The 14,606-nt window shown below is 40.2% G+C and overlaps 1 protein-coding gene and 1 non-coding gene across 2 annotated transcripts; both read left to right on the plus strand.

The window, feature by feature from the left end:
• The first annotated feature begins 3,727 nt into the window (after positions 1–3,727).
• On the plus strand, positions 3,728–4,282 carry LOC140182974 (uncharacterized mitochondrial protein AtMg00860-like). Its single transcript, XM_072230960.1, has one exon. It carries the CDS (start codon positions 3,728–3,730, stop codon positions 4,280–4,282), a length of 555 nt encoding a protein of 184 aa, XP_072087061.1.
• Positions 4,283–14,147: 9,865 nt separating this feature from the next.
• LOC112787788 (small nucleolar RNA R71) lies at positions 14,148–14,254 on the plus strand. Its single transcript, XR_003195180.1, has one exon. It is a non-coding gene; the product is annotated as a small nucleolar RNA R71 (small nucleolar RNA).
• Positions 14,255–14,606: the final 352 nt, after the last annotated feature.

Here is a 14,606-nt window from a genome sequence, read left to right on the forward strand (position 1 = left end):
AATACATTCAAACGTCTTTTGGAACAGAAAAATAAATCAATTTATTACAAATGACACAAGAATACTAGACTACCTCTTATATGTGACTTCGATATCATTCAATTAATTTAATGATAAGAAAAAACACATCATTTAGTAGGAAATGAAACATGAATTTTTGGTGAATGATACAAAAGTCGTCAAATTAAAAGACCACAAGTTAAGAAATATTCTGATAACTTTTAATTAGTTAAAAAATTTAATATGTCATAGTTAAATTTTTTTTGTGTCACATTCAAGAAATTTTGATGCTATTTTTATTTTTGATAACTTCTAATTAGTTAAGAAATTCCTTGTGTCATGTTTAAGAAGTTCATGTGTCAAAATTAAGAAGGTTCATGTGTCACGATGATGAAACTTGGATCAGAAACTATGAAAGCCTTGAGAAAGAGCTTGAATAATACTTCTGTATGCATTGTGCATGAATCAGAAGAAGAGAGCTACAAGAATGAGCAAAATCTTGCACAATAGTTCTGACTCTTACAAAACTCCAAAATAGTGAAAAGTTAGTTATATATACTGCAACTAAAGCTAACTAACCCAAACTCTGTTTTATTGAATGTATGCCTCCTATTTACATATATACAAGTAACATTCCCCCTTTAAGTTGTTAGTTCGGAATAAAATTAGCAACTTACATTGATCAACCTGGAGACTTCCAATCCCTAAGCATGCATTCATCTTACAAACGATACTGACACATGAATTTATATTATTCTAATTAACAACTTTCTATTATTTACAAAGAAAGAAAAGAAATCCCTTTAAGTATACTAATCTCCCAATGAGTCTTCTGTAGGTTGAAATATCTGCGAAAGCTGGTGCTGAATCCTTAGCCAACTTTGCTGCATAGTCCATTGGGGTCGTGGCTGGTTTACACTCTAACATCTTGAACTCAGTGAGCAAATCTAAGACATATTTGCGCTGATGAGCTGAGATGCCATGACTAGCTCTGGCTATTTCAAGTCCCCAATATCTTTTATTTTGAATGCATCATGTAGTTGTTGTTTGGTGGAATTGATTTTGGATACATAATCTCTAGTGAGAATAAGATCATCGACATACACAAGAATAGCTGGGAACTTTCCATGATTAGATTTGGTGAACAAAGAATAGTCGTGCCTTGATTGACACGATCCCAAATTCAAAAATATAGAGGTAAGTTTGACATTCCATTGGTTGCTCGCTCGTTTGAGAAGCTAAGGCCCTTAGGTAAAGTCATGTACACTTCCTCGTCCAAATCCAAATCACCATGAAGAAATATAGTGTTTGCATCAAGTTGTTTAAGGAACCATCCTTTCGATGCTGCCAAGGCAAGAAGGATTCGAAGTGTGGCCATTTTTGCCACTGTGCTGTATGTGTCGAAGAAGTCAAATCCTTTGTCTCTGGTTGTATCCCTTTGCTACCAACCTTGCCTTATGTCTTTCAACACTACCATCAAGCTTGAGCTTCAATTTGAAAATCCATTTACAGCCTATTGGTTTCTTTCCAAGAGGTAAGTCAGTGACTATCCAGCTCTTATTTGCATTTAAGGCTTCGAGCTTAGTTGAGATAGCATATCTCCAACAAGATTCGGTCACTGCTTCTTCATAATGATGTGGCTCAATTGATGATGCAATACTCACAGATAATGCTTTATGTGCAGTTGACAGACTATGATATGACAAATGTTTTGAAATAGGATACCTACAATTGGGTGATGTTGTTGTCTCATTAGAGGTTTGCATGCAATAGAAATTGTCTAAGTAAGCTGGTTTTCTCTTGATCCTTTCTGATCTTCTGAGGTGTTGATATTGTGTGGTGTAGTGGTGTGTGAGGGTGTAATTTTAGTGTTAGAGTGAGGATCTAGGAAAGTATGTGAGGGTTGAAAGTTAGGTACATTATGAGTGTGATTCTGTGATAGGGTATTGTAGTGTGTGAAAATGTTATTAAATATGTATGGTGCATTACAATGTTGAGTGATGTGTGTAGATGGGGATGAATGTGAAACTGCAAATGTAATTTCTTTAAAGGAAAATATATTTTCATAAAATGTATCTCTTGAGACAATTATTTTGTTGGTAAGAATGTCAAGTAAAAGATACCCTTTTGCGCCTTCTTTGAATCCAAGAAAGACACATTTTCTAGCTCTTGCATCAAGCTTTGACCTATGTGTTATCAAAGTGGAAGTGAATGTTAAGCAACCAAAAACTTTGAAATTTTCAAAATCTGAAACCTTGTGATATATAACTTCAAATGGACTTTTGTTATTTATCAAATTGCTAGGAATTTTGTTAATGATATGAGTAGCATGAGCTACTGCTAAATCCCAATAACAATGAGGGACATAAGATTGAAATAATTAAGATAGCCCTTGTGACTTGGAGAAGATGTTGATGCTTTCTTTGCACAATTCTCTTTTGTTGAAGAGTCTACACATAAAGTTTGGTGTAGGATGCCTTGGGTTTTAAAAAAATTTTGGAGTTGAAATTCTTTGTTATTATCGGATCTTATGCATTTGATTTGTTTTTTAAATTAGGTCAAAACAAATTTTGTGAATTACTGCAACAAATCAGCCATTTCAAATTTTTGTGTCATAGGAAAAGTCCATGTGTATCCGAGGGAACTGGTATCTGAGCTTGAGGATCCCGTTGGTGAATGGTGCAATCGAGATCGAGAAAAATGGAGACACGATTTGACACAATCGAGTCACGTATGGAGATGTTCCTATCGATGCAGGAGACGCTGCAGCGCTTTGATTCCAGAATGAAATCGTTCGAAAATCGTGTGCCTAATCGGAACGAGTGTGGTTCACCGAGATCGCACCTGGACACAGGCTCGTCGGTCGGAAGCCGTGGCGTGCCGGAGCAATGGAAGGAAGGGCGTTCACGTGGTTCAAGTGGTGGGAGACATCATCGTAAACTTCAAAAAGTCATGCCTTCGATTTCGGAATGGGGACAACATGGTTACTTTGCAGGGGGATCAGGAGTTGTGCTATGGAAGCATGCACCTTCAGTCTGCAGTTTTGTCCATTCAAGAAGGGGGAGAGGGATTTATGGTCCAGATGTGGCCCATGTCTTTGTAAACAACTACTCTATCGCAGGTGCCACCAGTGATCGAATCAGTGTTAGCTTCTCATGCTAAGGTGTTTTAGACACTACCAGGGCTGCCATCGCCTCGTCGCCATGATCATGCCATTTCATTGAGTGAAGAAGCTTCAGTCCCAAATATAAGACCGTATCGTTACCTGCACCATCAAAAATCAGTGATTGAACAAATGGTGCGAGAAATGCTGGCCTCAGGGATAATTCGGCCAAGCTCCAACCCCTACGCTAGCCCGATATTGTTGGTGAAGAAAAAGGACGGCAGCTGGAGATTTTGTATCGATTATAAGGCGTTAAATGGTATTACGGTGCCGGATAAATTTCCTATCCCTGTCATTGATGAGCTACTCGATGAATTGGCGGGAGCTGCAATTTTTTCTAAGTTGGATTTATAATCGGGGTACCACCAAATTCGGATGAGGGATCAAGACATCCACAAGACCGCCTTCCGCACTCATGAGGGCCATTATGATATTTTAGTCATGCCCTTCAGCTTGACGAACGCCCCTAGCTCCTTCCAAGTCTTGATGAATGACATTCTTAAGCCTCTATTGCAGAAATTCATCTTGGTTTTTTTTTATGATATCCTCATCTATAGTCAGGATATGGCGAGCCATGCCCTTCACCTCCAACATGTTTTCCAAATTTTAATGGAGAACCAGCTGATGTTCAATGAGAAGAAATGTACATTTGCTGTGAGCTCGGTGGAATACTTGGGTCATGTTGTCTTGGCTCAAGGGGTCTCGGTGGATCCTAACACAGCGATGCCAGAGTGGCCGGTGCCTACAGACCAACGGGCTTTACGGGGATTCTTGGGCCTTACCGGCTATTATAGGCATTTTGTGCAAGGCTATGGGGTGATCGCCAAGCCGTTGACGGAGTTGACAAAGCGAAATACATTTGAATGGAATGACAAGGCCCAAGAGGCTTTTGAGAGATTGAAGAGGCTGATGGCAGACCTACCGACTCTAGCAGTTCCGGATTTCAATCAAGACTTTGTGTTGGAAACTGATGCATTGAGTGAGGGGTTGGGTGCGGTTCTATCCCAGCAAGGCAGACCAATAGCATTCCTAAGCCAAGCACTGTCCCCAAGGGCCCAGCAAAAATATGCATATGAGAAGGAGTTGATGGCCATCGTCTTCATGGTGCAGAATTTATAACCCAAAAACTAACCGGCAAGTATCTAGGTCGTTCCAGGTAATACCTCAGGTGAGTGAGGGTCAATCCCACGAGGATTGATGGATCAAGTAACAATGGTCAAGTGATTTGCTTAGTCAGGCAAACAGAAAGTAGTGTTTGGGTCTCAATTGCATTAATAGTAAATCAGAGAATCAGAAAGCAAATAGTAAACAAGTTGTGAAATATATATGGAGAAACAGTTTAAGACTTCAGAGATATCTATCTTCCGGATTGACTTTTATTATTAACTACTTTAATCATACAAGATTATATTCATGGCAAACTATATGTGACTAAACCCTAATTCTTTAGACTTTTTTAGTCTCCTCTAATCTTCATCAACTGCTAATTCCTTGGTCACTTAATTCCAATTAGAGGGTGAAGTTCAATTTTAGTTATATGCCACAGAAACCCTAATTACCCAAATATAAGAGGATTATATGTCACGTATCCGTTAAGTCCAAATAATTAGAAGTTTAGGAAAAATTGTTTTCAACCTGTTGTTCAGGTAAAGAGATTTTCCAAGTTATACAAGAACTCAATTAGAACAAGGGTCATACTTCCGTTCCACCCAGATTCATAAGATAAAGAACGAAAACAATTCTTAAAATAGAAATCAGTACATGAATTAAAATAGAAAAATAATAGTATCAATCCATACAATAGACAGAGCTCATAACCTTAACAGTGGAGGTTTAGTTGATCATGGTTCAGAGAGAAAACTAGGATTCTGTCAAACTGTAAATTGCGAAATGAGGTAGAAGAGAAGAGCCCGAAGTGTTGATTCTTTTTCCCTTTTATATCAAATACTAATTAATGTAAATTATAATTTCTAAAACTAAATAATATTTTTTCCTATTTTAAAATAAAAATTAAAGCTTAATCAGAATAAATAGGAGATTGTGTGCTGGCTTCTTGGAGTGTTGGGGACCACTTGATTCCTTAATAATCCATGCCTAACTTGAGAATGGGCTGCGCCTAACTTAAATGGTGCAGTGTGGAATGGCATGTGGGGCCTGAGCACTGCGCCTTACTTGAAGATATGTTGCGCCTTACTTGAAGAGTCAAGGCTAATGTTGCGTGTTGTTGTTGTGCCTTGCGCCTAAATTGAGAAATCTCAAGTTAGGCACGCGCCAGGATGAGAAAGAGAGGCGTCTAAGACTCTGCCAAGGCTGTGCCTAACTTGAGATTTCTCAAGTTAGGCGCCACCTTGGCTGCATTGGATGAGTGAAGTTAAGTGATCTTGGCGCCTAACTTGAGAATCCTCAAGTTAGGAGCCACCCTTGCAAACTTGGTGGAGAAGAAGTATGAACTATTACCATCATTGGAAAGCTCTAGAAGTTAGCTTTTCAACGCCACTGGAATCATGTCTATTGGACCTCTGTAGCTTGAGTTATTCAGGTTTGAGTGCAGATAGGTCAGGGTTGACAGCATCAATTGCTTTCTTCTCTTTTTCTACAGAAACTCCATTAAATCCATTTGAATGCTACCTAAAATAAACAAAATTTCACACGACTCAAAGTAGCATCCATAGTGGCTAAAAGATAATAAATTCCTTATTAAACTCAAGAAATTAAATGCAAATTCACTAGGAAAAGATAGGAAAGATGCTCACGCATCACAACACCAAACTTGAATTGTTGCTTGTCCTCAAGCAACCAAAACTAGCATAGGCTTAGGATGTGAATTTGCATGAGAGTGAGGGTTCAATTAGCTCATGTCTCTTCTTGAAGTGGGACTTACAACTGCAATCCTGAATAGTTTTGGCATCTCACCCTACTTTGAATCAGAAGGATGTCACTGTCATTCGGAATTAGAATCTGGATAATATTATGAATTCTCTAATCTTTTATACTTCAATTTAATCCTTGAATACAGCAAATACCCTTTAATTCTCTTTTTTTTGGTGCTTTGCACCTTGAGCCTAGCCATGACTTTAAATGTTTTGTCTCAAGCTTCACTTGATACAAAAACACCACAAGTACTTAACTGGGAAACTCTCTTTAAGTTCTAATTTTTCTTTTAGTTACTCCCAGACAGTGGTGCTCAAAGCCTTTGGCATACTCTGTTAAATGCATTTGATCTCGACTCTTAGTGCTCTGTCTCAAGGATTACTTGACACATTCACACCACAAGCATATGACTAGGAAAACAACTCTTTGAGCTTTTAATCATGCCTGACCTCCCTAGTCATTGATGCTCAGAGCCTTGGACCTTACTTTTATTTTTCTTTTGTTGTTTCTTTTGCTTCAAGGACTAAGCTTTCACTAACTTCAGAGAATTCAAAATAGTTCTCTAAATTCCTGTTCCTTATACATCAATATCCTTTGATTCAAATTTAGATATGCATTGTTCATGTCATACATTCAGAATCACAGAAAATACCACCACATTTAAGTAAATAAGACTACTCTTAGTTATAACTCGATTTCTCATGCAATATATCACTTCTTTGTGTTTTTCTTTTTAGATTCAAGCTCAGCGAGCAGTACATGAGACATCTATTCAATTAAAAGATAAATAACTGAAATTTCAAAATAACAGAATTAAACTAGAACCTAGGAATTTGAATGACAAAGGATCATGCAATAACTAAAACAAAATAGCAGAAAACAGGAACATATCAAAGCAATGGCAAACTACTATAGAAAGTGAAAGAAACTAGAGCACCTCAATCTCCATGCTAGGGATCTCTCTCCTCAAGCTGTGCTCCGTATGGTCCTCTCAGGCGGCTGTAATCTTGTCTTAGCTGAGAAATCTCCTGCCGCTGAAATTCCTGAGCAGCTCGCATTTCATCAAGGGTGGTACAGAGATGCTCCCAACGGCTGTTCTGTGTGGCCCTCATCTCCTCTACAGATGCAGTGTACTGCTGCCAGCGGCTGTCCTGCATGATCCTCATCTGCTCAATGGGGGAGGTGAGTTGCTGCCAGTATTCCTGAGGCGGGAAATGCTGTCCCTGAGGCAGTGGTGACTATTCTTCTCTGTGGACCCTGTGCTGTTTCCTATGAGTCTCCATTCTCTTCTTTGTGATTGGTCTCTCAACAGGAATGGGAAAATCATTCTCCACCTTTACCCATGCTGCTTCACACAGGCGGTAAATCAGATATGGGAATCCGAGCCTAGCATTCTTATAGGGGCTGGAGGCAATGCTGTATATCTACTCTGGAATAATATTCTCCACCTCCACCACTTCTCCCTTAATGATGCTGTAAATCATGACAGCCTGGTCCACAGTGCATTCGGACCGGTTATTAGTAGACATCATGGACCTTTGGATGAAGTCCAACCATCCTCTAGCTCAGTGCTCTTTAAGTGGTTCGACTTTTCTTCAGCACCTAGCTTCCACTGAGAATCTGGAATGCATAATTCTTCAATAACTAGATCCAGTTCCTGGTCATTATCCATTCGCCTACTGTAACTGGGAGTTGGCTGAGGTGGATACAGCAGGTGGAGGGCTTGTCTGACGCTTCTTGGGCTGAAGTCAATGACCTTGCCTCTTACATAGCTCTGGTAGCTCTTCTCATTGATTCCCTCGACGTCCTTGTATGTGACCTAGAGGTTCCCATAAAACTCTTGGACCATTAATTGTCCAACCTCTGTGTGCGGGTTGCACAGAAAACTCCATCCCCCCCCCGTGTGCGGTTTCAGTGCAAATATCACTTCTGGAATCACTCCCCTTTTTAAAGTATGCTAAAAAAATGTTCTTCATGGAGCTTGGATCTGAATCTATGTGTATCATGAGAATTGGTGGCCGATTCTTTTTCTTTCCTTTTCTTTGAAGGTGTGCTAGTCTTGGGTGCCATTACAGAAAATAGAGAATACAGAAAAAACAGACAGCAAAGTGACAACATCAAACTTAAAATTTTTGCTCGTCCCCGAGCAAATTAAAGAAATACAAAGGAAAAGAAAAAGGAAAAGTAGAAATTGAAACAGAAAAAAAACAAAAGATAATAAAAAAATTGATGCTAAAGGTTTTATTTTCTGCTCTTTTTTTTATCAGAACGAAAGAAAATACAGGGGGTTAAGGAAGGGGAAGGGCTGGACAGAAGAGGGGTATTTGGAGTTGGGGTCTTGGTGGAAGTGGGGGGAATGTGTTTATAGAAGGAGGGGTTGTGGTGAAAGAGGAAGGGGCTGTGCGTACTTCAAAGAGGGAAGAAGCATGTTGGGTTGGGAAGGGATGTAGGGTATTGTGTGAGGAAGAAGGAGTGTTGGAAGGAAGTGAAGTTGTGGTATGAAGGATAGTAGTGGGCTGTTGTGTGTGACCTGAAGGGGGAAGGTTGTGGCTATATATAGGGAGAGAGGTGTGGTCACGGGGGGTTGGTTTGGTCTTGGGAAAAAGGGAGAGTAACAGGACCTGCTTGGGAGGGGGTGGAGGTTGGCACGGGTGAGGGCTAAAAAAAGGGAGGGGACAAGGTCACGGGTGAAGTTAGTAGGGCTAAGGCTAGGAAAAAAAGGGGGTGTCATTGATTGATTGGACGGGTGGGGACGAATCAGGCAGGATTTGGGGGGATATGGTTTCGAATTGCAGGGGGCAATAAGGTGGGGTGGGGACCTTGGGAGTTAGGCTGCATCTAACTTGATGCACGGGGAGCCTAACTTGGAGTGGATTGCTAAGCCCTGCGCTTAACTTGAGGGGGACCGCGCCTAACTTGGAGCCTCCCGAGTGAATCAACGACCCAGGCGCCTAACTTGAAATTCCTTGCGCCTAACTTGTTCCCTTGGCCTTCAAACCTTGCGCCTAACTTGAGAATTCTCAAGTTAGGCGTGGACTAGGCAGTAAAAATTTTCCTTGGTGTGCATCATTGTGGCGCCTAACTTGAGAAACTTCAAGTTAGACGCCAACCCTCCCGAGAAGAATGCCTCTTTGCACGTCGCATTTGGTGCCTAACTTGAGATTTTCAAGTTAGGCATCACCTCATCCGAATCAATATACTCTCGGGTGTCCAAAACGCTGTATTCAGGAACCTGTTTCTGTTTCAATAACTCTGCATGATCTAAACACACGTAAAACAAAGGAAAAATAGTAAAAACTCAACTAAGACTAAATAAATAACAAAATTAAACCAACAGAAATCAAACTAAAGGATACGAAAATATCAGGTTGCCTCCCGACAAGCGCTTCTTTAACGTCACTAGCTTGACGGTTAGTTCTGCTAGTTTAGCATATGGGTGGAACTTTGGCGATCAATATTACCTCCAAAATAGTGCTTCAATCCATGGCCATTCACTGTAAACTTCCTGTCAGAATTCTCTTTCTGAATTTCCACATGACCATATGGTAAAGCTCTGGTAACCACAAACGGTCCTGACCACCAGGATTTCAGCTTCCCGGGAAAGAGTTTGAGCCTTGAATTCAACAGAAGCACCCTCTGACCTGGCTCAAAGACTCTGATGGTAATCTTCTTGTCATGCCATATCTTGGTTCTGTCCTTATAGAGCTTGGAATTCTCATAGGCTGAATATCTAAATTCATCAAGCTCATTCAACTCAAGCATTCTCTTAATTTCTGTAGCCTGAGCATCAAAGTTCAGATACTTGATTGCCCAGTAAGCTTTATGCTCCAGCTCCACTGGCAAGTGACAGGCTTTACCATAGACCAACTGATAAGGGGACATGCCAATAGGAGTCTTGTAAGCTGTCCGGTATGCCCAGAGAATATCATCAAGCTTCCTAGACCAGTCCTTCCTTGAGACACTAACGGTCTTCTCTAGAATCCTCTTGAGTTCCCTGTTAGAAACCTCAACCTGTCCACTTGTCTGAGGGTGATAAGGGGTTGCCACTTTATTACGGACTCCATATCTCTACAAGAGTGAGTCCAACTATCTGTTACAAAAGTGGCTTCCACCATCACTAATGAGTGTCCTTGGAACAACAAACTGGCTGAAAATATATCTCTGAAGAAAACTCATCACCACTTTGGCATCATTGGTGGGTAGAGCCACAGCTTCTACCCACTTGGACACGTAATCAACTGTCACCAGAATATAGTTGTTGGAATATGAGGGTGGAAAAAGTCCCATGAAGTCAATACCCCACACATCAAACAACTCAATCTCAAGGATCCCCTGCTGTGGCATCTCATGGTTGGCAGGGAGATTTTTAGCTCTTTCACATCTGTCACAATTCTTCACAAATGCTCTTGAATCCCTAAAGAGAGTCGACCAGTAAAACTCGCTCTGAAGGACCTTTGTAGCTGTCCTTTCACACCAAAGCGGCCTCCATAATCAGAGCCATGACAGTGCCAAAGAATCTGCTGTGTCTCCTCATCTGGAACACATCTCTAGATTATACCATCTGAGCATCTTCTAAAAAGGTATGGTTCCTCCCAAAAGTAGTACTTTGCATCAGTCAGCAACTTCTTCACCTGTTGTTTACTATACTCCTTTGGAATGAAATTCATGGCTTTGTAATTTGCAATGTCTGCAAACCATGGAGCCTACTGAATGAGGAATAATTGCTCATCCGAGAATGTCTCAGTCACAGCTATGGGTGGTTGTACTCCTTCTTCAGGCTTAATTCTGGACAGGTGGGTCAGCTACTTGATTTTCTGACCCTTTCCTGTCTTTTATCTCAATATCAAACTCCTGAAGGAGTAACACCCATCTGATTAATCTTGCTTTAGAATCCTGTTTGGTTAGAAGGTACTTCAAAGCAGCATGATCAGTATAAACAATAACCTTAGAACCAATTAAATAGGACCTAAACTTATCAACAACATACACAATAGCTAATAATTCTTTCTCTGTAGTTGTGTAATTCTTTTGAGCATCATTTAACACACGGATAGCATAGTAAATAACATATACAAGCTTGGCATGCCTCTGTCCTAAAACAGCTCCTATAGTAAAATCACTAGCATCACACATCAATTCAAATGGCAAATCCCAGTCAGGGGGAGCTATAATGGGAGCAGAGGTAAGGCTTGCTTTCAGGGTTTCAAAAGCATGCAGGCATTCAGCATCAAATACATAAGGAACATCAGCAACTAATAGGTTGCTTAATGGTTTAGCAATTTTTGAAAAATCCTTTATAAATCTTCTACAAAATCCTACATGGCCCGAGAAACTCCTGACTACCTTAAAATTAGTTGGTGGTGGTAATTTGTCAATTACCTCCACCTTGGCTCTATCAACCTCAATCCCTTTACTTGAAATCCGGTGTCCAAGAATAATACCTTCTGTAACCATAAAATGACATTTTTTCTAATTCAAAACAAGGTTTGATTCTTGACACTGTTTCAAGACCAGAGATAAATGCTTAAGGCAGGATTCAAAAGAATTACCAAAAACAGAGAAATCATCCATAAATACCTCAATGAACTTTTTAACCATATCAGAAAAAATTGAAAGCATGCACCTCTGAAAAGTTGCTGGAGCATTACAGAGTCCAAATGGCATTCTCCTGTAAGCAAATACTCCAAAAGGACATGTGAATGTTGTCTTCTCTTGATCTTGAGGGTCCACTGTAATTTGATTATATCCAGAATATCCATCTAGAAAATAATAAAAAGCATGACCAGCTAACATCTCAAGCATCTGATCAATGAAAGGCAAGAGAAAGTGATCATTTCTTGTAGCAGTGTTGAGCCTCCTGTAGTCTATGCACATTCTCCATCTTGTGACTGTCCTTGTAGAAATTAGCTCATTCTTTTTATTCTTGATCACTGTCATCCCTCCTTTCTTGGGAACTACCTGCACAGGACTCACCCAAGGGCTATCAGAAATAGGGTATATAATATCGGCTTCCCATAGTTTCATTACCTCTTTTTGGACCACCTCTTGGATTGAGTCTCCTCTGTGGTTGCACAACCGGTTTAGCATCATCTTCAAGAAGAATCTTATGCATACACTGGATTGGACTAATCCCCTTTATATCATCAATGGTCCACCCAAGAGCGGTTTTATGGCTCCTGAGCACTGTAATAAGCGCCTCTTCCTCTCCAGGCTTCAAGGAAGAACTAATGATCACTGGATATGAATCATTTTCACCCAAGAACACATATTTCAGAGAAGGATGCAAGGGTTTGAGCTCAAGCTTGGGAACTTCCTCCTCCCTTTTAGGCGTCCTCATCACTTCTTTCTGGGGTGGTGAATCATCAACTTCAACAAATTTATTCTCAGAAATAGGATCCAGAACATCATCAAGTATCTCAGCTTTTAGTACCTCTTGAACAAGTGGTTCAACGACACCAACTCTCATACACCCTTCAGAATCATCAGGGTGTTTGAGAGCTTGAAATACATTAAGGACCATCTGTTCTTCATTGACCCTAAGGGTTAAATCACCCTTTTGCACATCAATTAAAGCTCTACCTGTAGCTAAAAAGGGTCTACCAAGAATAATAGAAGACTTTGTATCCTCTTCCATATTCAATATAACAAAATCATCAGAAAAAATAAATGGTCCTACTTTCACAAGTAAATCCTCAACAACACCCACAGGAAATTTAATAGAAAGATCAGCAAGTTGAAGAGAAATACGAGTGGGTTTTACCTCCTCAATTTGGAGCTTTTTCATCAATGAAAGTGGCATGAGATTGATGCTAGCTCCAAGATCACATAAAGCTCTCTGAATAGTTACATCTCCAATGGTAAAAGGAATGACAAAGCTTTCTGAATCTCACATCTTCTCAGGAAGGTTGTGTTGAATAATAGCACTGCATTCCTTAGTAAGCACCACTGTCTCTTGTTCCTTCCAACTCCTCTTGTTAGTCAACAATTCTTTCATGAATTTAGCATAGAGATGTATTTGCTCAAGAGCCTCTGAACAAGGAATGTTGATCTGCAGCTTCTTGAAGACTTCTAAAAACCTAGAAAATTGCTTGTCCTTGGAAGCCTTCTGAAGCCTTTGAGGGTAAGGCATTTTTGTCTTATACTCAGGAGCCTTGTGCAATGTAGGATAAGTGTCAAGAAAATATGGGAATGAGTTGTCTGCACGCTTTGGAGGGACGTGCTCCACTTCTTCCTTCTTCTCCTCTGGAGCTTCTTTTTCAACTAGCTCCTCATCTCAGAACCAGCTACTTTACCACTTCTCAATTGAATAACCTTACAATCTTCTCTTGGGTTTACCACTGTATCACCAGGAAATGTACTTGAAGACTTCTTAGGTATGTGCTTGCTCAATTGGCCCATTTACACCTCTAAGTTTCTAATGGAAGCTCTGGTTTCCTGCATAAAATTGTTCATCATTGTCTCCCAGTTAATGTTCTGTGGGGGTTGAGAGCATGCTTGCTGAGGTGGTTGTTGTTGATGAGACTGAAACTAGCAGTTATTTTGATTATTCTGCTGAAAACCGCCCTGAGAATTATTGTTAAAATTCTGAGATTTCTGAGGTTGGTCTCTCCATCCAAAATTTGGGTGATTTCTCCACTCCTGATTGTAAGTCATTGAGTATGGATCATTATTGGGGTGTCTAGGAGCATTTCCCATGTAATTGACCTGTTCAAAAGAAGATTGAGCATAATCATAATTCTCATTTTGCATAAAATTACCCGTCATGTCATAAGGGACCTCTTGAGGTGTATTCTGGTTGTTGACAGCTGAAACTTGCATTCCACTCAACTGTTGAGTAATTAGACTTATTTGTTGAGACAAAAGTTTGTTCTGAGCAAGAAGAGCATCAATAGCTTCCACTTCTAAAACACCTTTCTTATGAGGGGTTACAGAGGCCACAGGATTCCTGTTGGAGGAATATAAGTATTGGTTATTAGCAACCAACTCAATAAGTTCAGCGGTCTCCTCTGGTGTCTTCCTCATGTGCCAAGAACCACCTGCAGAATTATCTAAGCGCATCTTGGATATTTTACATAAGCCCTCATAAAAGATATCCAGCTGAGTCTATCTAGAGAACATGTCTGGAGGGCATTGCCTAGTCAGTAGCTTGAATCTCTCCTAAGCTTCATAGAGAGTCTCACCATATTTCTGTTTGAAAGTCTAAACCTCCACCCTTAGCTTAGTCAGCTTTTGAGGTGGGAAAAATTTAGTCAAAAATCCAGTGACAACCTTTTCTCAAGTATCCAGACTCTCCTTGGGTTGAGAGTCTAACCACAGCTTTGCTCTATCCCTCACAGCAAATGGGAAGAGCATGAGTTTATATATCTCAGGATTCACTCCATTGGTCTTCACATTATTACAAATCTACAGGAAATCAGAAATAAATTGATTGGGATTTTCCTGAGGAAGTCCATAAAACTGACAATTTTGTTGTACAAGAGTAACTAGCTGTGACTTCAGTTCAAAGTTGTTTGCAGCTATAGGAGGCACCACGATGCTTTTTCCATAAAGATCTGTATTAGAGCAGTGTATG

Source organism: Arachis hypogaea, chromosome 20, assembly GCF_003086295.3.
Source record: "Arachis hypogaea cultivar Tifrunner chromosome 20, arahy.Tifrunner.gnm2.J5K5, whole genome shotgun sequence".
NCBI lineage: Eukaryota > Viridiplantae > Streptophyta > Magnoliopsida > Fabales > Fabaceae > Arachis > Arachis hypogaea.

Coding starts and splice junctions, on each gene's coding strand:
- LOC140182974 (XM_072230960.1), top strand. CDS start 3,728: ATGGCGAGCCATGCCCTTCACCTCCAACATGTTTTCCAAATTTTAATG.